The sequence below is a fragment of the Propithecus coquereli genome, unplaced genomic scaffold, assembly GCF_000956105.1.
Source record: "Propithecus coquereli isolate 6110/MARCELLA unplaced genomic scaffold, Pcoq_1.0 Scaffold237, whole genome shotgun sequence".
In the NCBI taxonomy this organism is placed as follows: domain Eukaryota; kingdom Metazoa; phylum Chordata; class Mammalia; order Primates; family Indriidae; genus Propithecus; species Propithecus coquereli.
This window is the reverse complement of record NW_012147919.1, coordinates 3539237-3563022: the sequence shown is the minus strand read 5'-3', so window position 1 is coordinate 3563022 and position 23786 is coordinate 3539237. Positions and strand designations below refer to the sequence as shown.

Sequence of the window (23786 nt, the reverse complement as noted above, 5' to 3'; positions counted from 1 at the left end):
TGTGTAATTAATAGAAATGCGTGACCTCCGCATCTCAGACCCCCGAATGAGAAGTGCTGGGAGTGGGGCCCAGCCGTCCGTGCTCAACACGCTCGAGGGGCACTCGGGGGCACTCTGACGTTTGAGAACCCCTGGTCTGCTTCAACCCTGGGTTTTCATCGACAGCCCGGCGAGGTCAGCATCATGGTTCGCGTCACCCCCATTCTGCAGAAGAGGAGTAACTTGCCCAAGGGCCCGGCGAGTGGGGAGCCGGGACTCGCGGTCTGGCCCAGCTCCGCCGCGGAAACCTCTTCTGTTCTGTCCCTTTGCTCAGTTCTTACCCTCTTGGAGCTAACAGAGACGTTAGGACAGTGCATGAGGGTCAGCAGGCCAGCTGGTAAAGTAGGCACAGCAGGTCGGTTCTAGGAAGGAAAAGAAAGGGGCTGAGGGGCACAGAGGGTGGCAGCGGGGCTGCGCCCACCACGCTGAGACCCGCTCAGCTGCCGGGAGCCGGGGGGCCTGGAGCAAAGCCCCCGCGTCCGTTCCTGAACTTGGCCTGTCTGCCCCTACTCAGCAGGGCGTCACCGCACGTGCCTGGTGGGGAATGTCCGCTCCCTGGGTGACGCTGTGACCAGAGCAGGGAGCCTCCTGCCGGTTTTGCAGACAGGGCCGAGGGCTGCGCAGTCGCCACCGTCGGCGTCATTCCGGACCTCAGACCCACAGCTCTGGGATGACATTCCTCCTGCTTTGTTAGATTTCTCACACTGGGAACCGTTTTTTAAAGAAAAAACTTCTCGCGTGTCTCTGAGGAAGTATATCCGGGCCCTTGTGCATGCTCGTTCTCTGCAGAGCCGGCGTTGCTGTGAGGCTGGGGCCGCTGGCAGCACCACCTGCCGTGACGGAACCGTCCCCTGCCCGGCTGCCCCGCGTGACGGCCACTGGCTATGTGCAGGTGTTTAGATTTGAACTAATTACGGTGAAATGAAATGAGACGTCGAGTTCCTCAGCAGCACGAGCCACATTTCGGGTGCTCAGGAGCTGCCCTGCCAGCCGCTGCCCGCTTGCACGCAGCACACACGGCTCCACGCAGTGGACACGGCTCCACGCAGCACACACGGCTCGACGCTGTTTGGGGGATGAGGCTGAACCGCGGGGACTCACAGCGGGCAGGTGGTCGGCAGCGTCATACGGTGCAGCCTAGTGGAAGAGAAAGAGGACTCAGTAATACACTCCTTTCCTCTGTCACAGGAGCCCGGGGTCCTCGGCCCTCTCGAGTCTGTCTGTCTGTCTGCTCAGGGATGCTCAACACAGTGCCGCTGACATTTGAGGCTGGATCGTTCTTTGTTGTGGGGGGTCCTGGGCACTGCAGGGTGTTAGGCAGTGTCGCTGGTCCCCACCCACTAGACGCCAGTGGCACCCCCCTGAGTCGTGACAACCCAAATTGTGCCTTGATCGGGGGAGGGGGAACAGAGTCACCCCTGGCTGAGAAGCACTGGTTTTTAGCTGAAAATACTCGTTTTCATTCTTTTCCCTCATTTTCAATTAGCTGAGGATGCGGCTGGGACCCAGAGGTCCCCAGAGGCCGGGTTCCTCCCTCCGAGGAGACGGGATGCCCGGTGAGGGACGGTGGAAAGATCCAGACGCCCTCAGCCCATTTTTCTTCTCAGCTCCTCCAGCGTCTGGGTCTTTTTAGGCAAACGACTGGCCTCAGCTCTAGAGATAATTAAACCCATCTTTTCTCCCTCTCCCGCCCCATCCCCTAAACCCTTTGGTTCATTCAGTTCACAATGATAACATTGTTCGAGCGATGCCGCGCACATGTTGACACTGAAGTGTTTAATCTCGAGGTACAGGCATTCCCTCGCCCCCCACCCCCACCATCTGCGCAGGCCGCGCTCCTGACGGGAGGCGCCCGGGGATGCCCGGCCTGCGGCGGCTCTGGACGCGGCCCCCCGCGTCTAACAAGGAGGCAGTGTCTCCAAAGACCCTCCTGGAGAGCGGGCGGGTGGGACGCCAGGTGGTCCTGTTGGCAGTTGAGGCATTTGGTGGAAAGTTCGAGAGTTGAAGTGGCAGTTCAGGGGTGGGGAGACAATGCCGCTTGTGTGCCTTCCGCCAGGCAGGACGCTGCCCCCCGATTCGGGGACGGGGGAGGGGTGATGGGGAGAGGGGCTCGTGCTGCAAAACCGTCAAGCTGTCGGCCTCCTCCCTCGGCGATGCCTGGTGTCAGGCGGGAGCAGGATTTACAAGCCGGGGCGGCCCTCAGTCGGACGCGGAGACGTCGCTCCGGGTTCGGCTGTTAAGATTAACGGAGCGAACACGCCGAGTGCGCCAAGGGCTTGGCGTGCCCGAGAGCCGTCCTTACTCGATCGTGTCCGCAGCTGTGAGGCTGGTGGCGGTTTCTGTGTGAGGAAGGGAGTCGGTATGGCCGGGAGGCGAGGAGCACTGGCCTTTGAGCGTCCGCATAGCTTTGCGGCCACGGGCAAGTGACTTCACCACTCTGAGCTCAGTGTCCTCATCTGTGACATGGGCATGGTGTGTGTGCCTGCCTCCCAGCGGGGCTTTCATGAGGGTGCAGCGAGACGATGTATGGGACGCATGTGGTGGCCCCCGCCTCGTGTCGGGAGGGCTGCTGCCAGAACAGCACAGAACAGACATGACGAATGTTGGTGGGGAAGCGGAGGACGTGGAGTCCCGGTGCCCTGTCGGTGGGATGTAAAATGGCGGGCACCGTGCAAACAGCATGGAGGGGCCTCACAATGTTAAACACAGAGCTACCATATGATCCGGAAACTTCCCTTCTGGGTACACACCCAAAAGCGCTGGAAGCAGGGGCTCCAGGACCCGTACGTACACAGAGCAGCATCAGTCACGACAGCCCAAACCTGGAAGCCGTCCAGATTGCAGCAGGGGATGAACACACAGACAAACTTTGGTACATCCATACCGTGGAATATTACTCAGCCTTGAAAAGGAAGGAAGTTCCGACAGGGGCTACGACACGGATGAGCCTCGAGGACATTATGCTGAGTGAACTGAGCCTGTCACACAGGGACAACTGCTGTGTGAGTCCATTTACATGAGGTCCCTGAGTGGTCAGAGTCACAGCGGCAGAAAGCAGAAGGGTGAGTGCCGGGGCGGGGGAGGGGGGTGGGAGCTTAATGGGGACGGAGTTTCGGTTTTGCGTGATGAAGGGTCCCGGAGATGGCTGCACAGTGATGTGAACGTGCTTTACGCTGCTCAACTGGACACTTAAAAATGGCTAGAATGGTAAATTTTATGTTATGTGTATTTTACCACAACTACAAATAAAAATTTAAAAAATGTCAGCTGTTACCTAGCGTAGGGGTCACGTAGGTGGCAGAGCTGCAATCTAAGTGGGCTTCCGTCGGCTGCTCTCCTACAGCGTGGCAGCTGGGGGTGCCGAGAGCACCGTCGAATGGGTGCAGCGGGGTGTGAGGAGACCGGGGTGGTTTCTGGGCGGCGTCCATCAGCTGAGACTTCCAGGCAACATTCTGCTTCCCTGGGCTTGGGACAGCCTCCTCCCTCCTCCCGAGAGTCGCGTGCATCCGCGTGGCCTCTCCAGGCGCGGTGCTGCTCGTGTCATCCAGAGAACGTTTTCCTGTTAGAGTGGTCCGGAGCGTCTGCCCCGTTTTCCGGAACTCCCAGTTTATTGCGTGCCTCTGGCGGCTTTTTCAAGCTCCGTAATCTTGCCATGTAAATCTTTGAATGAATGAAGAGCCATCATCAAATTTCACATCCCCGGAGCTGCAGGGCCATAAATCGCTTCCCAGCAGCAGCCGTGGTAAGTCAGCTCCGTGAGTTCTAGTGTGTGCCAGAACCTTCCGGATGAGTTGTAGCCCTGTAGGAAAGGGAGGAGGCAGGGTTGGTTGCAGAGTAAATGGGCAGGGGGAGGTTCTGAGCTCTGGGGCCGTGGAAACCCAGTTCTAGCTGCAGGGTCCGATGTGGACTTCGATTGGGTCTACTGTCTTCTGGAGCGTCGTCCTCACTAAAGGGGCGCAGGGGTCTTTCCCAGTCCCTAACGGGAGCCGAAGAACTCTTTGGACTAGTCTGAGCTCACAGAAACCAGACTCCGAGTGAGGAGCACAGAATTCTAACGCCGGACTTGCGGTTTTTGCCTGGAAAGCGTCCCTTTGCTCATAAAATATTTGTTCCTGTGTCGTAGTTTAGCCGCATCTTTGGGGGGGGGGGCAGTGAGAGGACCACATAGTCTGGAAGGTTAACCAGATTTTTTTCTGAAAACCATAAAGTTTTGGAAGGAGCTGCTGGGTGATTAACTTGTTTACTACCCATTTATCAACTCTTTCCAGCCCTGGCCGGGAGAGTGGCTCCGGGAAGAAATGAAGACAGCTTTGCACGGGCCGACGGCTCCCCTCCCACGGGTACAAACGTCTTTCACATGCAACTGGCTGCAGTCTTGGTCTTCAGGTGTTTTCTCTGCATGGCCGTCCCCATGAGAGCTGCTTTGTGAGGTCTCTGAGCAGCCAGTGACCAAATCCCGTGAATGGTCTCCCTGTCCCCTTCGTCTGAATCTGGCCACTGCTGGGTCATCTTCCCCTGTCTGTCCCCTGGTCCTGTCCTTGCTTTGGGCCAAGTCCCTTTGGTGGCCATGGTTGCTCTAAGGCCATACTTGTCTTTCTAATCGTAGAGGCACTTTTCCTGCGTAACTTTATCCAGAAACCAACTCAGCAGCTCCCAACTTGAACATTCTTGCCAGTGTTGCCGACCTCTCTGTTTTCAGCTGTCCAGTCGGGCTTTCTGCAGGTCACCTCATGTTTAACCTGTCTGCGGCTGCACATGTCTTCTTCCCCTCCATGCCACCTCCTGAGCTGTTCCTCCCGTGTTTATATCTGCAGGAGGCAACGTTGCCTGCTAGACACTCCAAGCTCACAGTGGGAACTAGTGCTTCCCTCGTTTCCGCTCTTCAGATGGTTGCATTTGTTCAGTCGTTGACTTCTGTCCACTCCCCTGGAGAAGTGCTTCTTGTCCATTCTACCTCTTCTGTAGTCCAGACCAGGGATGGAAAACGCAATCATTTTCTCTCTTGGGCCAGCCAGGATTGGTAGCAGATGCCTGAGTGCCAGGTTGAAGAGAGTGCTGTGATTGTTTAGTGATGCCTGCCTTGGGTACAGGAAGGGAAGAATGGGGCACGTGGATTGGATATGCGTCATCCCTGATCCAGACCCTCCTCTGGGATCCCTGCCTCTGCTTTCACTCCCTATAATCCACTTTCCACAGGATCACCAGTCCTTTCTCTACAGTAGATCTGATTGAAGTACTTCCCTGCATAGCGAGGGACCAGGCCGATTATGGTTGGTGGGGTCGGTGATTGACCCTTAGCCTGGCATTCAAGAACCTTCCCAATGAGGAACTCACTTGCTTTTTTCTTGTCATTCTCAACAAAATTCTTGCCTAAATTTGCCAGCATAGTCTGTTTCTTGTCTCAGGCCTTTGATCATGCTGTTCCCTCTGCCTGCAGTGCCCTTCCCTGTCTCGGGCCAGTCAACCTCCCTTCTTCCTTAAGAGTCCCTTCAACACCTTTCCTGTGAAAAGCTCCTACCTGCAGCGTTCCCTCCCCATCCTCATACCTAAGCACATGCACCGGGACTTCCTGAAATAAACCAAATGAACTGTCCCTTTAGACACTGTGTCTCATTTGGTCCCATACCCTGTTTCCCCGAAATTCTTGACATGGAAACAGTCAGATGTGGAACTAAAGCCAAGGCTGACATACCCTCTGACCCAGCAATCCCACTTGAGGGTGTTTACCCGACAGAAACGTGTTTGCATAAAGGCACGTCCAGGAACGTTCACTGCAGCACAATTTGCAATGGCTCCAGACTGGAAACTATCCAGATGCCCGCCAAAAACTAAGTTTTGGCCTGTTCATATGATGGGGTTCTCTCTGTACACCGTGGAAATGAACAGATTACTGCTACATGTACCGACATGGGTGAGGTCGAGTGGAGGAGGGAGTCACAGAAGGGGACACCTTTGTGATGGCACAGTCGAGGGCCATGGAAGCAAAGGGAGTCTGTGGGTGTTGGGGTCACCGTACCGGAGGAGGGGGCCCTATGGGGATGGCTTTGGTGCTGGTGACGAATGCGTTGTGTCCTGCTCTGGGTGTGCTCACGTCGTGGAAATTCATCGTGCTTCACGACGCTTACCTGTGTGCCCTCCTGTGTGTACGCTGTCAGCAGGACAGTTTGCTCAAAGGCTAGAAGGGAATCGCACAGAGAGTAATATATTCAATCCAACAGTTTTATGAAGCCCTGCTAAGCGTCAGGCTGTGCTGGGCACAGGGTACAGGGCGGAGGCAGTCATTGTCCCTCTTCCTACAGAGCTTAGTCAAAGGGGACGTCTTGTATTTGGAAATGATCCGAGTCTGAAGAGAGCCGTTTTCATGGCGGATGGTCACCTGGGGATGACGACGATGACCTGGGTGTGTTTGCTGCCCGTCCATCTCTGGGTGTGCACGTAATTGGGCTCATGTTGTTTTGCTCAGAACTGCCCTGGTCGCAGCCTGATTCTGATTAGCTTAAAGGGGACTCTTTGAAGGGTCTCAGAGTAACCGCCAGCTTGGGGGAACCGAAACCCCAACTTCAGGAAGGGCGGGGACTGCCAGACCAGGGTTCACGCCTGGCAGGCTTCCCTCCTCAGTTCCCACCTCAGTCCTCCTGCTAGAAGCTCCTTTCCCGTAGACCAGCTTTCTCTGCAGGGCGCCGGCGGGTGGCTGTCGGAGTGCCGGGTTTCAACCTTGGAGTTGAAGGCAGAGAAAACAAACAGGGCCTCTTTCCCACCAGGTTCCAATAAAAATAAAAGAAATGCCATGTTTGGCCAAGCCTAGGGCTTGTTCCCTCCCCTCCCTTATCTTGGGAGAAGGGGGGTCGTGGAATCCCGTGGCCTGACTGGGAAGCAGCGAGGAGGCTCCCCAAGGGGCGTCACGGTGAGCCGTGCCCCGCCGCCCAGCCGCGCCCCGGCGCAAAGCCATCCTCTGGGCAGCGGGAGAAATAGCGTATCTGCTCCATGCACGTTCTCACGTTCGTAAGCATCTGTTGTAGTCCTTTGTTTTTGTGTGTTGTCGGGTACACACACAGCACCTTTGTTCAGAGCACTGTCACTTAGTGAGGGGTTTGCCTGAACATTTCTTGTGACTCTAAACGGGAGGAAGAAGCCCAGGTGCTGCGGGGGGCAGGGCACCCCTGGGTGCTGCTGGGGTGCAGGTGTGACTTCCACCCGGGACACAGGTCTTCCCTGAGGACACGGGTGCCCAGGTGGGCGGCTTCCTGTTCCTACCTGCCTCTAACTCCTTACTGACAGCCTCCAGCCCGGAATTTACCCTCCCAGGGCTGGTTTTGGGGTTATTACTTCAGGCTTGTGTGAAAGAAGGCCACTGTTACAGAACCGGCTTTGGGGCTAGTCATGGACTGTCAGGATAGTGTTTTCCGGATTCCATTTTCTTTGGACTTATCTTTCGGTCACGGGGATTTGGGCCCTTCTAATCTTTTGAAGATGAAAGTCCTCTGCTAATGCCGTGAGCTCTCTGAGCCGGCAGCGTGCTGGAATGTAACTGGCGCAGGGAGAAGAGGCTGAAATTCTAGGCTCTGAGCTTCCTTAGGAAGCTTTTCTCTGCAGGCACAGGGAAATACTAACTCTAGACGTTTAGTTCAAGACACAAGTCCCGGGTAATCAAGGTAATCCACTATGGTAACTTAAGAAAAAAGTATAAGTTTTCTCCCTAAAAGTACGTGCGAGCTTCTGCCTACTTCAGGGGTGATGATCAAATCGTCTTGACACCTGCGTTGAAATGGTGGCGGGGCCACGCTGTGGTGTGGCTTCCGTGTAACAGGGGAACCTCGGGAAGATGAGGTTTGGAATTTCGTTTGGACTTTGAGTTATTCACTGCTCAGCGTGTGTGTGTGTGTGTGTGTGTGTGTGTGTGCGCGCGCGCAGCCGTGTGTGAACTCCATGACTGTTCTTCTTTGATAATTCATACAAAATTATTTTCAGAGCGTGTAGCGATGTGGGTTTCAGAAAGAACAGAATGACATCGTGCTTTACGTCTCTCGTTGTCTCCCAGTCGTTAAGGGAGGAAATGTACTCAGAAAGCCATCCCGAAGAGCCCACAAATGTTTGCAGAAATCTAGTTGATCACTTTATCCATGAGTTTCTTTTATAAAAAGAAACCTTATAACCCCCATATCTTAACTGTCTTAACAGTTTATCTTATACATTAAAAAAAGTTCTCCATACAGCTGCTGCAACGCACTTTATATTTCTTCATCGGGCGTGACGTTAATGATTGTACCTGCGTTTATGTCATGCTTATTCAAACATATCTTTATTGTTTGGTCTACTGCAATTTTTTTTGCAAATCAAGTCATCATAACTGAACTATGTAAACACTCGCATGCACACATCGCTGCTTCTGCACCGATCGTCATTCTCCCGGCTCATGGTTTTAGAGGCCCTGTGACACGCAAACACACAGCTCACTGTTGGCAGGTGCCGCTGTGAGTGCGACTCCTGTGCTCTTCCAACAGCGCATGAGAGAGGACCATTATTCCGTTGTTGTCGTCCCAGAGAAAGAAGAGGCACGCGGGGATAAGTAACTTGGCAAGGTCACACAGCTGCCAGGTGGCACAGCTGAGACTCAGGCTCAGGCCACCTGGCTCCAGAGAGTGTCAAGAGTGTGGGCTTTGGAGTTCAGCCACCCACCTAACTTGTGACCTTGGGTAAGTTACCTGATCTCCCCAAGCCTCAGTTTCCTCATCTGTGAAATGGGGATCAGTTCTGCCTCCCCAGCTTCTGTCAGATGATGGCTAAGCGTGCTCAATGCGGCCCGTCACGGAGTCGGCACCCAATGAACGTACCTTTTGCCCATCTGGGTTCTCCAGCCATCGCAGTTGTAAAGCGGAGCTCCCCCAGCCCATTCTCTGCTCGGGTTGCGCGACGTGTCTGCCAGTGGGGCTGTTCCGAAGGCGCGGCCCATCCCAGCTCAGGGAGCAGGGAGCGCCAAGGTTTACTGCGGACTTGCTGCGCTGGGGCCATCTGCTCTGTGCTCCTGGGCATGGTTGCAGGAGCGGCATTGCAGACGTCAGGGGCTCTTCCCAGCCTCCAGAGGTTTGGCTGTGCCTGGGAGGTGAAGGGAAGATGGCTGGGGCCATGAGCCTCCATCTGTGCTTCACTTGGGCCCCCGGAGAAAAGCACTTGCGGAGGCCATGTGTGGTCCCCAGACGTCTGCAATTGTCCTGCGCAGTGCAGACGTGGCTTCTTCCACCTCTCGTTCTGGTGCATTCTCCAAACCGCTCCGGGAGGACAGCTTGGCAGCACCACTAGAGCTGAGCAGACTCAACTCCCGTGTTAGGTGCGCACCCGTGTCCACCAAAGCGCGTGTCCCAGTGTGCGCACAGCAGCTCTGCTTTAAGTTAGAGCCCCACCATGGAAACTACCCGCGTGCCCGTGAACTGTGGAATGGATAGATGAATTGTGGTCTAATAAAACCAGGAGTGTCACACAATGATGAGGTTAAGGGAACATCCACAGTGATACACATGGATCACACCAGCACCATGAGATGAAAGAAGCCAGGTGCAAAAGAACACATACTTACCACGTCCCACGTAGAATGTTCAAAAACATGCTCTGGTTTAAGAAGTCAGGGCAGGGGAAGGGGGTTGGCAATGTTCTGTTTCTTGGTCTGAGAGGAGCCTCCGTAGTGGGTTCACTTAGTGACAGTTTGCTGAGCTGCACATGCTACACGTATGTGTTAGTGTAATTAAAAGTTCTAAGAAGCCCACAGAGGAAGCTCCTTGCTGAGCTGTCAGCACGGCCACAGAGACTCATGGTGGTGAAGGCGTTGGGTTTACGTAGGACCTGGGTTTGAGTCCCAGCTCTCCGACCCTGGGCAGGCCACTGGACACCCTTGGGTCTCAGGCGCACACCCCACCACCGAGGTGTTGTGCCCACCCCCTGGGGCCGCTCAGCCCCCAGGGCTGGCGCGAGGGTAGAATGCGCTGCAGACGTGGCAGAGGCCTGGCCAGGGCACCTCTCCCCACAGCGGCACCGTCGGCTCTTTGCCTGCCCTCTCCTGAGGCTCACTTGGTTCCCAAGTGGCTGCCCTTTCTAGAAGCGGCTACAGAAATCCCTCCCTCCCACATTCTCTGTACCTAGAAGTGGGGACAGGTGACGGCCCCATGGCCATTCCTCCCCATGCAGCTTGGCCTTTCCCATAGGTTGGGCCAGAGGACAAATGCTCCCTGGGGTCACGAGGGGAGGGTGTGACAAGGAGAGCTGTCCTCAGGGTGGGGGGGACGGTGGTTTCTGGAGTGTTCTTCTGTCCAGCCTGCTGTCCAAATGTGGTGCAGGATTCCAGCAGCTGCGGTTCGGAGGTCACCTTCCCAAGGTCTCTCTGAAGGCAGAGCTGCTCCTGCGCCCAGCCAGACTCCCCTGGCCTCGGAGTCTCACCTGCCCCTTCTTCCCAGGAGGGAACAGCCAGAGTGGATAAATCTCAAGGCTCCCTGCCCTCGCCCCAGTATCTTTTTAGACTATTATTAAGGTTTAAAACAGATTTTTTTTTTTGAGACAGAGCTCACTCTGTCACCCTGGCTAGAGTGCCGTGGTGTCATCCCAGCTCACAGCAACCTCAGACTCCTGGGCTCAAGAGATCCTCCTGCCTCAGCCTCCTTAGTAGCTGGGACTACAGGTGTGCACCACGACGCCTGGCTAATTTTTCTATTTTTAGTAGAGATGGCGTCTCACTCTTGCTCAGGCTGATCTCAAACTCCTGACCTCAAGCGATCTTCCTGCCTTGGCCTCCCAGGTGCTAGGATTACAGGCGTGAGCCACTGTGCCTGGCTTAAAGTAGATTTTTAAATGGAGACCTGTAGGAAGGGTCTTGGGGCTGCCTGTGGTGGGAACCTCCTTCCCCAGAGGCCTCCCCTCCTGCTGTCCTGCCTGGAGCCTGGCAGCTGAAACCCAGCCCGCGAGCTGAACCCTGCTGGTCATGTTTCTCCTCCCTTCTGGACCACTGGTGGCCAAAGTGTTCCACTGTTTCTCCTGATCTCTCTGATTCCCCATCCCCAGGCAGGACGTGGAGATGGGGCTGCATGGTCCAGGAGGCAGAAGGCGTCTGGGGAGTCTGCAGACTGGCCCAAGCTTGCTCATTCTGCCTCTTTCCAGCACTTGGTGATGCCCAGCACCACCCTGCTCCATTTTGGTCCAGAAAATGCACAACCCGGGGGAACCACAGATCCACCCCCAGAAACACTGTTCCTGGGCTTCCGTCTTGTTGTTTATCATTCATGAAACACACTGACAACTCTGTAATGTCACTGCCAGCGTTAGGGAGATGGGTTGAGGCCTTTTGCTTTACTTTGTCCCATAGTCATTTTCCAAAGCCCTTCCAAGCTCTGCCATTCACCTCTTTTTATAGCTTTTAGTCTGGGGCTGTGGCCGTAAACCCTGGCTATGAGTTAGAAATATCTGGGGGAGGTTTAAAAAGTGCAGACTTCCAGATCCCCTCCCAGAAGACATTGGTTCCCTTGGTTCGGGGTGGGGTAAGAACAGCCGTGCGCTGGGGCCCTGTTTTGCTTCTCTTCCCGGCTCCATGCTCAGTGGCCTCACTCTGGTAGCTTGAAATTGGCCAGGATGGCAGTATTTACACCACGGAAATTGGCCAATACTCCAGATCGGGTCTAGAGAGCCGGTTATTAAATGTTTACCAGCCACCATTGGGCATCAATATTTTTTAAAAGCTTCCTTGGTGATTTTCATGTGCAGCCAGGGCTGAGAACCACTGGCCAAGGTATCTCTTGACAGGCATAGAAGGTTTATGTTTACCGACAATAGCTAACAGTTATCTGGCCCTAACAGATGTTTAACTATTGGTGTGCGTTAGATCGCTCAACCCTGACAACAGCCTAGGAAAGAGGATTATCATCCTCATTTTTTAGATGAGGACATTGAGGTCCATGTAGGTTGCCTAGTACCTTGTCCAGGGCCACACTGCTAGTTAGTGGCTGAGGCTGGCTTCCGGCCCAGGCCTGAGTCTGGCCGGGGCCTTGGATGGCTGTGGTCAGTGCCCTACTTTTCCCAGCAGATTGGATGCAGACTCATGCTCTCGTTGTTCAAGATGACCCTGGGGTCTGAGCCTGTGATCCTCCGGTCTGCAGTGCGTCAGTGAGGAACAGGCAGTTGTCACCAGGGCCACTGGCCACGGGCAAGTCTCCATCCAGCTTAGGCGAGATGCTTGGACTCTGAGCCGGGAGAGTGAAACCAGGATACTAATGGGCTTTTGGTGCTGGTGTGTGTTTTCTTCCCTTCCAGTGGAGCACGACAAAGAATTCTTCCACCCGCGCTACCACCATCGGGAGTTCCGGTTTGATCTTTCCAAGATCCCAGAAGGGGAAGCTGTGACCGCAGCCGAATTCCGGATCTACAAGGACTACATCCGGGAACGCTTCGATAATGAGACGTTCCGGATCAGCGTTTACCAGGTGCTCCAGGAGCACTTGAGCAGGTGGGTGCTGTGCTGGTGCCTGGGAGGGGTGTGAGCTTCCTCCAGCTACCGAGGAAGAAGGGGGTGATGGCTGGAGGACCCTGCCAGATGGGCCTCCGCCGTGGAACACCAGCCTCATGCCAGGCCCATACCAGACACCGTTTTAAAAGGAGGTGTATGGTGTATACCACTATTTCTTAAAACGATCATGTCAGTGACTCTGTTTAGGAAGAGCAGCAGGAAGCCCAGGGACATGTGGTCCCATGCGGGATATTTCTGGGCTGTCTGGGTCTGGCCCAGAAGAGAAGGGGAAGAGGAAGAAACGTTTTTGAAGGTTCGTCGCGCTGAAACCCAGTACATGATGTCAGGCAACCAATGAAAATAGCCATTTGCAATAAAATGTTAGGGGAAAAAAACCCAAACCAAAAACAAACAGGGAACTCTCAGCCTTCCAAGAATCACTAGGTCAGAAACCAAAGTTTGTGCTGAAAGTCTTTAATTTCTTGAGACCCTTTAATTTCAAGGTCTTGTGAGAGGTAAGAAGGCTGAGGGAAGGTCGGGACCATGTAGCCAGTACATTCTACCGTCCGAGGTGGAGGCGACTGAGGCCGCGTCACCCCGTGGCTGGGTTGCTGGGCTTCTCGGCTGTCGGGCTTCTGTGCCCCCCGCCCCGATGCTGTGACATGGGTGTTCGCGGAAGAAGGGTGTGTGGGCGCCTCCCTCCGATGCTCAGTCCCAGCATCTTCAGCGGGAAGGCGGACTGGTTACCGCAGACAGGCAGAGGAACCCTCCCTGCCCTGTTGCCAAGCACTGCTATTTTGGGGGTCATCTTAACTACTGAGAAAACAAAACTGTCTTGAGTCTTTCTATGTTTTGCATTTGTGATTTCATATTCGCAAGAGCCTTCCGAGGTGGGACTGTGGAATGGGGAGAAGTGACGTGGCTGGAAGCCAGCGGGTGAGGCCACCCCGAGAGGACGTGGCCACGTTAGGGCTTGAGCCCAGGTTTGGGGAGCTGGAGGCCCTGCTTACGAAAAACGTTTCTTTCAAGAATTTGGTTTTGAATAGGTAGGACAGGTCCACGGTATAAAATTGAAAAGAAAGAAAAGTAACCACAGCGAGAGCGAAGGCTCCTTGCTGCTGCCGAGCCCCGGGTCCCGCCCCAGAGGCAGCTCCGGTTCCGGTTTCTCGAGTCTCCCCAAGTCAGCAAACACACGTGTGCGTCTGTGTATTTCACAGCGGAGCCCGACGTACGCTCCCTCCCTCACCCGCTGCTGTCGTTGGGCCTTTCCCACGGGGTGTCCTGGCTCTTGGCCCCACCGTGCAGGCCACGCGAGGAGGTGTTTCCCAAGTGCGTGTGGTGGCTTCTCTCTTCTGCTGTTGTGAACGGTGGCGCCGTGTCCCTCCTTGACATACCTGTGCATGCCTGCCAGGCAGATAAATTCTGGAAATGGAATTGCGGGGCTGGAGGGCACACGCGTTGCGGCTTTGGTAGACACTGCTGGGCGGCTCTCCTGGGAGGCCGCGTCAATTTCTACACCCAGTAGGCAGGGAACAGGTGGTTTCCCTTTTGCTCACCCACTAGGTCTCTGACCAAGTGCTGTCAGGCTGGTGGTGACAAATGGCATCTCAGTGTGGTTTAAATTTGCATTTTAGAGCCACCCCCATCCTGCCAATGCACTGCCCGGTATTGCCCCCCTGCCGAGGGATGGCATGGGTGTGGGGCCGGCAGCCTTGGTGGTCACCTTGAAATCTTACTGCTCAGGTGCCTCACTTGACCCTGGGGCCCGTGCCCTGGCCCCCAGGCCTAACTGCAGGGAGAGGCGGGCATGGAGCTCATTCTCAGGGGTCACAGGTGTGTGCTCTGCACTCTGACAGATCCCCCAGGGCTTTGAACAAGACCATGTGTTTGATTTTTCTTACGAAGGCTGATTAATCGGGCGCGGCAGGTACCCAGAGGCTGTTTGCCAGTGGCACCCGATGGGTCCGCTCCTGAGAAGCCCAGCCCGCTCGGGCCCGGCCTCCTGGCAGCCTCCCCACCTGGCCTCAGAAAGCTCTGTTGAGAGTTTAACTTCAGGAATGTGGCAGCCCCGAGTGGGTTTGGCCGAACAGAACTGGAAGGGTCAGCTGGGGTCACCTGTGCGCCTGCTCTGAGTTCTCCGGGCAGGAATGTGTCCCTTCCCCGGGTGGCTGCTGCCCGGTGCTCACTGGGTCTGTGAGGACATCTCTGACGCCAAGCTCCTTCCTGCGGCGGGATCCGGCCTCACGGCTGCCAGTGTCCCAGGCGCTGCCCCCCCACCGTGCACCCGCCCTGCTCCCCACGCGGGGAGGGCACCGGAGGCTCAGCGGCCGGCAGGCCGGGCATGGTGCTGCCGCCCGGAGGTCAGAGGCCGCGGCGTCACAGATGGACCGGCGAGCTCGGCCGTGCGCCTGTTTAACCACCACTGGGCGCCGCCAGGGCAGGCCTGTTCTCAGAACTGAGGCTACGGGAGCAAACCAGCCACGGTCTCGAGCAGGGACCTCATCTGAGACTTTGGCTGGGGGTCTGGCAGGGACCTGGAGTGTTTGACAAAGCTCCCTGACTGTGTGGCTTAGAACAACAGAAGCTTACCCCTCAGTGCTCTGCAGGCCAGAAGTCCAGAATCAGGTGTCAGCAGGGCCGTGTCCCTCTGCAGCCTGTAGGGAAGGACCCTCCGTCGCCTTCTGCCGTTGGTGGTTAGCGTCGCCTGGCATCGTCAGTCCTGTCTCTGCCTCTGTCACCACCCGCCCCGTCCTCACATGGCGTCTCCCTGTGTGGCTCTTTCCTCTTCTTACATCGGACCAGGCGCCACCCTACTCTGGCATGACCTCATTTCAACTAGTTACGTCCGCAAAGACCGTGTTTCCAAGTAAGGGGCATTGACAGTCACCAAGGATTAGGGCCTGAATGTACTTTTTTAGGGGATACAGTTCCCCCCAGAACAAGGGTCGAAGACGGGCAGTGAACAGGTGAGCCGGTGAATAGACGAGCCGATCGCTGTGAGTGGCCAGGGAAGATGCCAGTGTGGTGGGTGGAGGTAGATGGAGGGTCTTGCTGACTGAGTTGGGAATGATCGAGCGACAAGACCAACCCGGCAGTAGCGGGGAGCGGGAGAGTGTCTCGGGGGAACTGCCAGCGTGGGCTGTAGGGAGGATGGCAGGAAGGCCGGGGTGGCTTGAGCACCTTTTTCCTTGCTTAGAAGGAAACAGCAGCCTTTGTGTAGAGGCTCTTGTCTGGACCCCGCCACCCCCAGCTCCAGCAGCTCCTCAGCTTTCTGCGCCTGTCATCCTGCTGAACTCGGGGCACCTAGTCCTGTCACAGTTTGAGGCGGCCGCCTCCACTGTCCTCCTGAGATCGGGGGTACATCCTGAGGCCCTGTAGTGGGAAGAGGGCCGGCGGCACAGACGTCCTCAGCTTCCTGGCAGGCTGCTTGGGCTTGGGGGTGCCGCCCTAGTGCCGGGGGCCTGTTCCTTGGGGTCTCTGTCTTGCTGGGAGATCACGTCCCTGCTCAGCAAATACTTGAGCACCTGCCGTGTGCTGTGCACGGGGGCATCGTGCAAGTCCCTGCCCTCTGGGAGCCCCCGTTTGGGCAGAGGTCGTGACGTGGCAGGTGGAGAGTAGGAGTATTGAGTAGGGAAGGGAGGGCGTTGAGAGGCATCGGGAGGGGAGGAAGGGGCTGCTCTCTTTAGATTTCCAAATTTTCTTCCTGTGCCTGAAAGAGGGAAGCAAAGCCCTCATTCTTCAAAAGTTAAAAGAGTAACAGTTAAAATATATATATGTATTCTTCTTCTGGGCTGGTGGTTTTGTTTTTGAATCTAGAACCAAGATGCCATGATGTAATTGCCCAGGTGGGAAAAGCCAGCTATTGAGACCAGGATTCAAATCCCAGCTCCAGGTACCATTGTGGCCCTGGGAAAGAGTAGTGCCTCAAGCCTCAGTTTCTTCTTCTATAAAATGGGGATAATAATTGAATCCCCCTTCCAGGGTGAGGATGGAAGGAGGTAACATAGTTAGAACAGTGTCTGGTATACAGTAAGTGCTCCATAAATGTCCACTAATACCAGTATCATCCTCACAGCAGAAGTGGAGAGGCCGTCTTGGGGGAGTGGAGCGCTCTGGGTTGTGGCTGGTTGCCGCCTTCCCCACATGCTTTGTGCTGAACCCCTTCATTCTGCAGCCTCCGGTGGGGACACAGGCCCGAGCGTGGTCTGCTCCTCGAAGCCCACGCGCTTCGCTGGGCGCAACCTCCCTTGTGCGTCCTCAGCCGGGGCCAAGCCTCTCCTTCCAGAGGAGCCCGGACCTGCCCCTGCGCGCAGCGCCCGTCTCTGTGCTGAGGGAGCCGTGTCCTGGCTGCCACCACTCGCCCAGCTGCGCAGGCCTGGGACAGCTGGCTCTCTGGCGAGCTGTGCCTGAGCTCCAGGAAAGCCCTGGGGGTGCCGGGGATTAGCCGGCTTTGGGTCGGCCTCAGCCTCTCTCCCCTGTGGGAGTCACTTTCCACCGAGCCCTCTTGATCTCTCGGAATCCAGATTAAATTCCGATAATGAGCCGAGCTGGAGGCCGTCCACCGCCCTCCAGCCCTGCTCGAAGCGTGGCCCCGGACAGCTGGAAAGACGCTGGAGCCGCCTTGGCGGCTGTGGAGCAAGCCGGGGCTGAGAGGCAGGTCTAGGGACGGTGGCCCTGGCTCCAGAGGCCTTGCTGGGAGCGTGGGGGCGCCTGACGGAGCGGAGCCTCGTCCTCATCTTCTGCCTCCTGCGCCGAGGCCGGGCCGGCCGGGGCCTGGCTTCCAGGAGCGGCGCTGGCTCCTGCCCTGCTGGCACAGACTGCGGGTCCAGCTGCAGGTGCGGGTACTGGGGCGGGGGTCACACCAGTTAGCCTGTTCCGCTCATGAAGCTGGGACCGGGCTCTTCCACCGCAGCCTTTGCCCCGCACCCTTGCGTGGCCCGGCTTGCCCCTGCCCCCACAGCGCTGCCCCATCTGGAGGGGACGTGACGTGGCTGCGCGCTGGGAGCTGGCCTCTGAGAAGCCCCGGGAGGCTGCGGCCAGCCAGGGCAGCGAAACCAGCTCCAAGGGAGTCAGCTGCCACCAAGGTCGAGATGATGTCGGCAGCTGGATGAAAAATGTCCCTGGGTCCATCTCAGGGACTTTGGCTGCCAGGAGGGTGACCTCAGAGAGGCCTCCTGGGCCAAGATTTGGATCAGCCACAGCCTGAGTCACTCCGAGGAAGAGGGAGCTGTCCCCCTCCTGTCCCCACCACGTGGGATGCGCTGGCGGAGGAGGCTGAGGTTTGCCTCCCCTGCTCCCGTCAGCCCAGCAGGGGCTCTTGCCCCCGACCTGCCCTGGTGGGAGCATCTGTAACCACAGCCTGGCCGGCGGCCCTCCCCTGGGTTCCCCCACGGAGGAGGTGTCTAGGGTCCCCTCAGCCAGTGTCCCCAGCCCTCCGGGGCCCACGGCTCTTCACTCAGGGCCTGCTGACCCGAGCGGGCACCCTCGCCCTCACCCCTGCTCGGCTCAGCGCTTCTCCAACTCAACGCCCAGGCTCGGGTCCAAATGCAGGTTCCGATTCAGCGCTCTGGGCGGAAGGCCCCGAGTTCCTGCCTTTCTGACAAGCTCCCAGGGATGCCCTGACGCTGTGGGTCCACGGGCCTGGGAAGGAGCTTGGGGCTGGTGCGGAAGGGGGAAGAGTGCAGTCCCTGCACCCCAGGGTTGGCCCCAGGGTGGCCCTAGGGTGTCGGGTGGTGGGACCTTGCCCAGTCCTCTCCTGGGGACTTGGGGCGGAGGCGATAATGCTGTGTGTAGGTGCAGGACCCAGCAGCAAGTCTCCGGGCAGGGTTGGATCTGGCATTAGCCAGCGTGAGCATGTTGGGCAGAGGGACATGGTTACACCGCAGAGCACATCGCACCCCTGTGGTCGAACCTTCTCGTTATTTGGTGCTTACTGTTTGCGACAGCATACCAGGCACTTCGCCTTTGTTACGTGCCTTGGAAATGATCCCACGAAGACTTGTCCCCATTTTATAGGTTCCCAGACTGGCTCTGAGATGGGAAGTAGCTTAGCCGAGAGCACGCAGCTAGGAAGTGGCAGAGGTGGGACTTGACCCCGGGGCCCTGAGATTCCATGGTGGCACCTTGGTGCTTGTCGTTGTGCCAATTTCCTCAGCTGGAGCTCGCATGCTCACCTGGGTCCAGCGATGGGTCCAGAGCTGTGCTTGTCCACCTTGGCTGTGCGTTAGAACCAGCCGGGGGCTCTTAAACCGCCCGATACATGGGGGTTGAGCCAGCATTTGGGTGTCGTAAAAGCGCAGGCGATTCCCTGTGTGCCAGGGCTGGAGCAGGGGGCTGAGCTCTCTCATTTCTCTTCTGTGAGCTGTTTCACATGCGCAGGAGATGGAAGGGGAGCGATTTCGTCTGGTACAGACCCTGTGTTCCCTTTGGCTTGGCGTCTCGGGGAAGACGGTTTTACTTCCTACAGGACTGAGCCCAAAGCGTGGTCCAGACCGTGATTGTCAGTCTCAACGGCACAGGAAAGGGACTGGCTGAGGGTGGAGAGCCCTTTGGATGCTGGCTCCAGAAGTTTCCGGAATCTTCCGGAGCCTTCTCGCTGCTCCTGAAGGCCTACGTGCCTGGTTCCATGTCTGCTGGCTTCCACCCCTCTCCGCTACACCTCAGCCTCAGGGCATGAGCTCTGGTTTTGAGCTGCCTTCCAGGATGTGCTGGTTCAGGTTCGGCTTCCCGAGTAGCCTTTTCAAAGGGCGAGGAGTGAGCAGCTGGCGGCCAGGGACCCCCCGGGATGTCCCGGGAGGTCGGAGGAGAGCAGGCTTGGTCAGGGACACCTGGGCCCTCTTCCTCGCGGCCCTTTCTCTGGGCCCCACTCCAAATCCCAGCCCCGAGCTGCTTGTGCAGGTGTGATGGGCCCTTAATGCCTCTCCGTGGGGTCCCCTTTCCGGGAAAAGCCAGCCCGCGGCACCATCCAGCCACGTCCAACCCAGTTAGCGCCGGAAACGCAGCGACATGCCCTGCTCGGGTTCCCAGGGCCAAGTGCCCTTCAGCTTCCTGTCCTGTGGTCTGAGGCCATCTGGGCCTTGGTGACTTTTTTGATCTTTGTGCCTTTTTATTTCCTTCCGTAATTCATCCCAAGCCTGGCTTTGCGGGGAGAATATGGGTGGCGGGCGGGGAATCGGGTGATGGATCCGCGGAGCTTAACAGGTCGCACGCATTTGCTCCGATTCCTCACGAGCGTGAGATCGCGTGGAGTCGAGCTGGGCAAGCGTCCCCAGGAGGCGGTGGGTCCTGCTCGTCTTGCGGACCCCCTGCGGGAAGTCTGCTCCTTCACGTTTTGTTCCGTTTGGCCAAATCCACAACACGGTCTTCGAGCCCCTCCTCGCAACGACGCTTCTCTGTGCCGGGAGGAGAGATGTCTGCCTTTGAGAACAGTTGTGACAGAAGCTCATTATGTGCTGCCCCCATGGACATGCCCTCACGCACCCCATTTCACAGACGAGGAAGCCGTAGCACAGTCCCCAGTTGGGGACTACGGAAGAGAGGCTTGCATCTTTCCCCAGTCACGCATGTGTTTCTTCCTTGGCTGGTGGATACACATTTTCCTTTCTCCAGTCTGGTAATGGTGGGGCAAGTTGTATTTTCTGCACGAGGAAACTGAGGCAGAGAAGACGACGACCTGCCCAGCCCCCCAGCAGTGCTGCGTAGCAAGGTGGTTGGGAGCACACCTGGAGCTGCCTCCTGTTCCATAGCTTGCAAGTCGCATGAACGTGGGCAGCCCGCAGCCCCTCGCCACGCTCGTTGGCCTGCACTGCGCAGGTCTGAGTGGGCGCTCCAGCGGCTCCGCAGCGGAGGCAGTGACAGCTGCTCCACGGGGCAGGGGTTTTGTCTGTTTTTCTCACTGTCCTATCCATCGTGCCTAGAGCCTGGCGCATAGTAGGTGCTCAGTAAGATATCTAGTGCATGACGGGATGAAGGAATGACCTGGCCTTCCCCGTGGGGAGGTGGGCTCCCTGAACTCACAGACCACCCTCCGTATGTCCTGCTGGCCTGAGTCCACGCGCGACAGATACCTGGTGGGTGCGCCGCGGTGGCCGGCATCTTTGCCCTTGGGCTGGTCCGTTCCAGCAAACGTTGCAACGTGCTCTTTCTTCCAGAACTGAAACCCGAGAATGCCTTGCTTGCAGTCTTCCTTCAGCATCTGAGCCCAATTTCCAAAAAGTGAAAATTGCCTGCAATTATGATACTTTTCGATCCTATGGAAGTTTCCCCGTGGTGATTATAATTATGTTATTTAGAGCTGTGTGCCAGTGGGTGCCCAAGGGTAGGCCGGTCCTTGTTTGCAAATGGGGGAAACATCAGCATGTGCACCTCGGCCCTGGGCTCTTGGTAGGAATGCATCCCGGGAGAACGGGCCTTGCTGCAGGGGGCTTTCCGCATAACTCGATCCGGCGCTCTAATTCCAAAAGCACTTCATACTTGGACCTGGGCCTTGCTCGCCTATAGCAGCCTGTTTTTCCAAATGTATTAACATCTGTGTTTCAAATCAGGGCCTGTAATTGCTTTAGCCTCTTTTGGCAGGAGACAAAGAGAATTAATATTTTTCAGTTTGGTCATAAGCGGTCATCTGTAGCTGGGAAGAAAAGCGCCTGCCCAAATATTAACTCTAAGGATGGGAACACAGGCTTACCAGGGAGATAAAGTTTTCAAGAGGACAACCGTGGTAAATGACCCGGTTATTTCAAGTTCAGGTCAGAAGTAGGTGTCTGGGTAAGTGCTCAAAGTTCTTCCAAGCCCTGGTTCTTCCTCTTGTCTCCTCTGTCAGTCCCGTTTTCTTGTTTTTCCTCGACAATGCCCGTGGCTTTCCATCTTGTCAGTCCACGGCTGGAGGAAGCAGGGCTGACACCTGGTGTGCATCCCCACAAGCCACCGTTCTCCCCCGGGGACCGAGGCAGCGCTGGTGGATCACGGCGCGCGTTCCTGTCCAACCTGGGCTGCGCCAATCCTCAGGGCTAAGGCGGGCAGCGCTGCTGACGGAGGGAAACTGCCACCGAGTGAAAAACCGTCGACCCTGGTTTCAGGCCGGGTTTAGCCGAAGCTGACCCTGAGACGAGGCTCGTGTGGCTGCGAAAGTGAATGATTAGAAAATGTTTCCGGAAAAGGCTGTAGGCACGTGGGGCAGTGGGACCCCAAAGGGAGGAGGCCAGGCAAGGGGATGGTGCCCTGCCATGTCCTCAAGGGTGACTTGGGCTCATTCCTCCTGCAGGGGGTCCTGGAGCCAAAGTGGCACCCTCACCCCAGTCAGAGGTCAAGGGGCCTGAAGTACTTACAGCTCGTCATTTAGGGCTGGGTTTCCCACCCGTTCTTCCCGCCTTTCTGTTCATCTCGCTCACTGCTACCCACCCTGGAACTCCACTCGGCTCCCGCTGTGCGGCTGCTCACGGGCATCCGGCTGGGGCCGCAGTGCCCAAACCCAGCTGTGGTCAGAACCACCCGGGAGCACATTTAAAGAGAAAAATACAGGCCCTGTGTCTAACCCCAGCTGCTCTGGGTGTACGGGTTACTGATGTTTAGAAACAAGCTCCCAGGACTGGCCACGTAACTTTCAAGACCCAGTGCGAGATGAAAACATGGCGCCCCTTATTAAAATGTCTGAAGGATTTCAAGATGGCAACAGCAGGGCATCAGAGCACACAGAAGCCCGGAGCCCTTGCATGCATGGGGCCCTGTGTGCCTGCGCGGGAGGCACGCCCACGAAGCTGGCCCTGCAGGCTCCCTGGGTGGAGATGTCTGTTGGTATCTATGTTAATCTGGATGCCTCTCATCTACACGTAGGAGTTTCAGCCCTTAGTACAGGAGTGTACACCTTCCAGCCCCAGCCTCGTTGCCAGCTGTCTCCTGTACACACAGACACACGGAAACACACACAGATACACCGAAACACACACAGACACATGCACAGACACACAGAAAACAGACACACCCAGTGTCCCCTATAATTAACATCTTACAGTAGCATGGTACGTTGGCTGTAATTAGTGACCTAATATCTGCATTATTATTAACTAAAGTCAATCATTTGTTCAGATTCCCTTTGTTTTTACTTAATGTCATTCTGTTCCACGATCCCAGCCAGGACACCACATGCCATTGAGTCCTGGTGTCTCCTGAGGCTTCCCTTCCCTGTGTGTCTGTTTCTTCAGTGTGGCTTATTTCTGATGACCTTGACGGTCAACCCGCTTTTGACGCTGAGTTGACATGCCGTCCTCTCCCGCCGTTGCTCACTGTTTCTCAGCCCCATCTATTGGAAAATTCAGCCAGAGTCGCCCTCCCTCTGCCTGTGGTCTCACCGTCTTCTGAACTGGGACGGCAGGTGGGCACGGTCCTGGTCCCCAGCCTGGAGTCCCTGTAACCTTTGGCCTTTCAGCCCTCGTGCCCCAGTGCCCAGCACAGCGCCCACCACTTGGCTTTGCTTCTTGCATGGAAACTAGATTATAAGAGCCTTTTAAGGGGTAAGATTTTTTTCTTCTCTGGGCCCATAGTCTTGCTCCCCTACCCAGAGAGGGACCCCCAGCTTCCCCGTCAGCACTGCTGCTCGAGTCTTTTCTCTCTGCAGGCACCAACTTGGGCCATGGGCCATCTTGGCAGGGGTCCTGCCCTGAGCCTGGGAGGCAGTTTCCCCTCCAGCCCAGGCTGGCCACCCAGGGGAGATGACTCCCGCCCCGTTAACCTCCCCAGCTGTGACCTGGGACAGAGCTTCCATCTCCCCCAGAGAGAGCGATCAGCTGAGCACAGACCCGGTGCCTCCCCTCGGCACTGACCTTCCCCCGGGTGGGGACTCTGCCCAGGGGCTTCCTCCGGCCTGCTGCAGAGTCAAGGCCCGTGGGAGCAGCCCTGTGTCCATGCGGACGAGAGTTGGTGGGTAAATCCCCAGCCTTATTGCCCCTCAGGGCACCCCCAGGAGCACAGCCCCCCAGAAAGCTGATGAGCACGAGCCCCAGAGCCACAGTGTCCTGTCTGGCTGCTCTACGCGCCTGGCCGCCCCTCCCACTCTCCTCTCTGCACCTGCTTCTGGGGGATCCCCAAAACTCGACAGGATGAGCTTGTCTACTGCACAGGGCAGCCAGCAAGCGCCTACTAAGCGCAAGCCCATGCACCTTCCCTCTTCCTGGCCCCACTCTGGTTTGAGGATACCCCCAGAAGAAGACGTCTAGACACTTATACTGGACAGAAGGCCCCTATTCTGTTTCTAGATTTTCTGACCTGGCGTCTGTTT

General features: G+C 56.8%; 1 protein-coding gene across 1 annotated transcript in view; it reads left to right on the top strand.

The window, feature by feature from the left end:
* The window catches only part of BMP7 (bone morphogenetic protein 7), a 79101-nt gene that overhangs the window by 19875 nt on the left and 35440 nt on the right, over positions 1–23786 (top strand). Inside the window, exon 2 of the mRNA XM_012645843.1 lies at positions 12325–12517. Coding sequence (XP_012501297.1) covers positions 12325–12517 — 193 coding nt within the window. The remainder of the gene's footprint in view (positions 1–12324; positions 12518–23786) is intronic.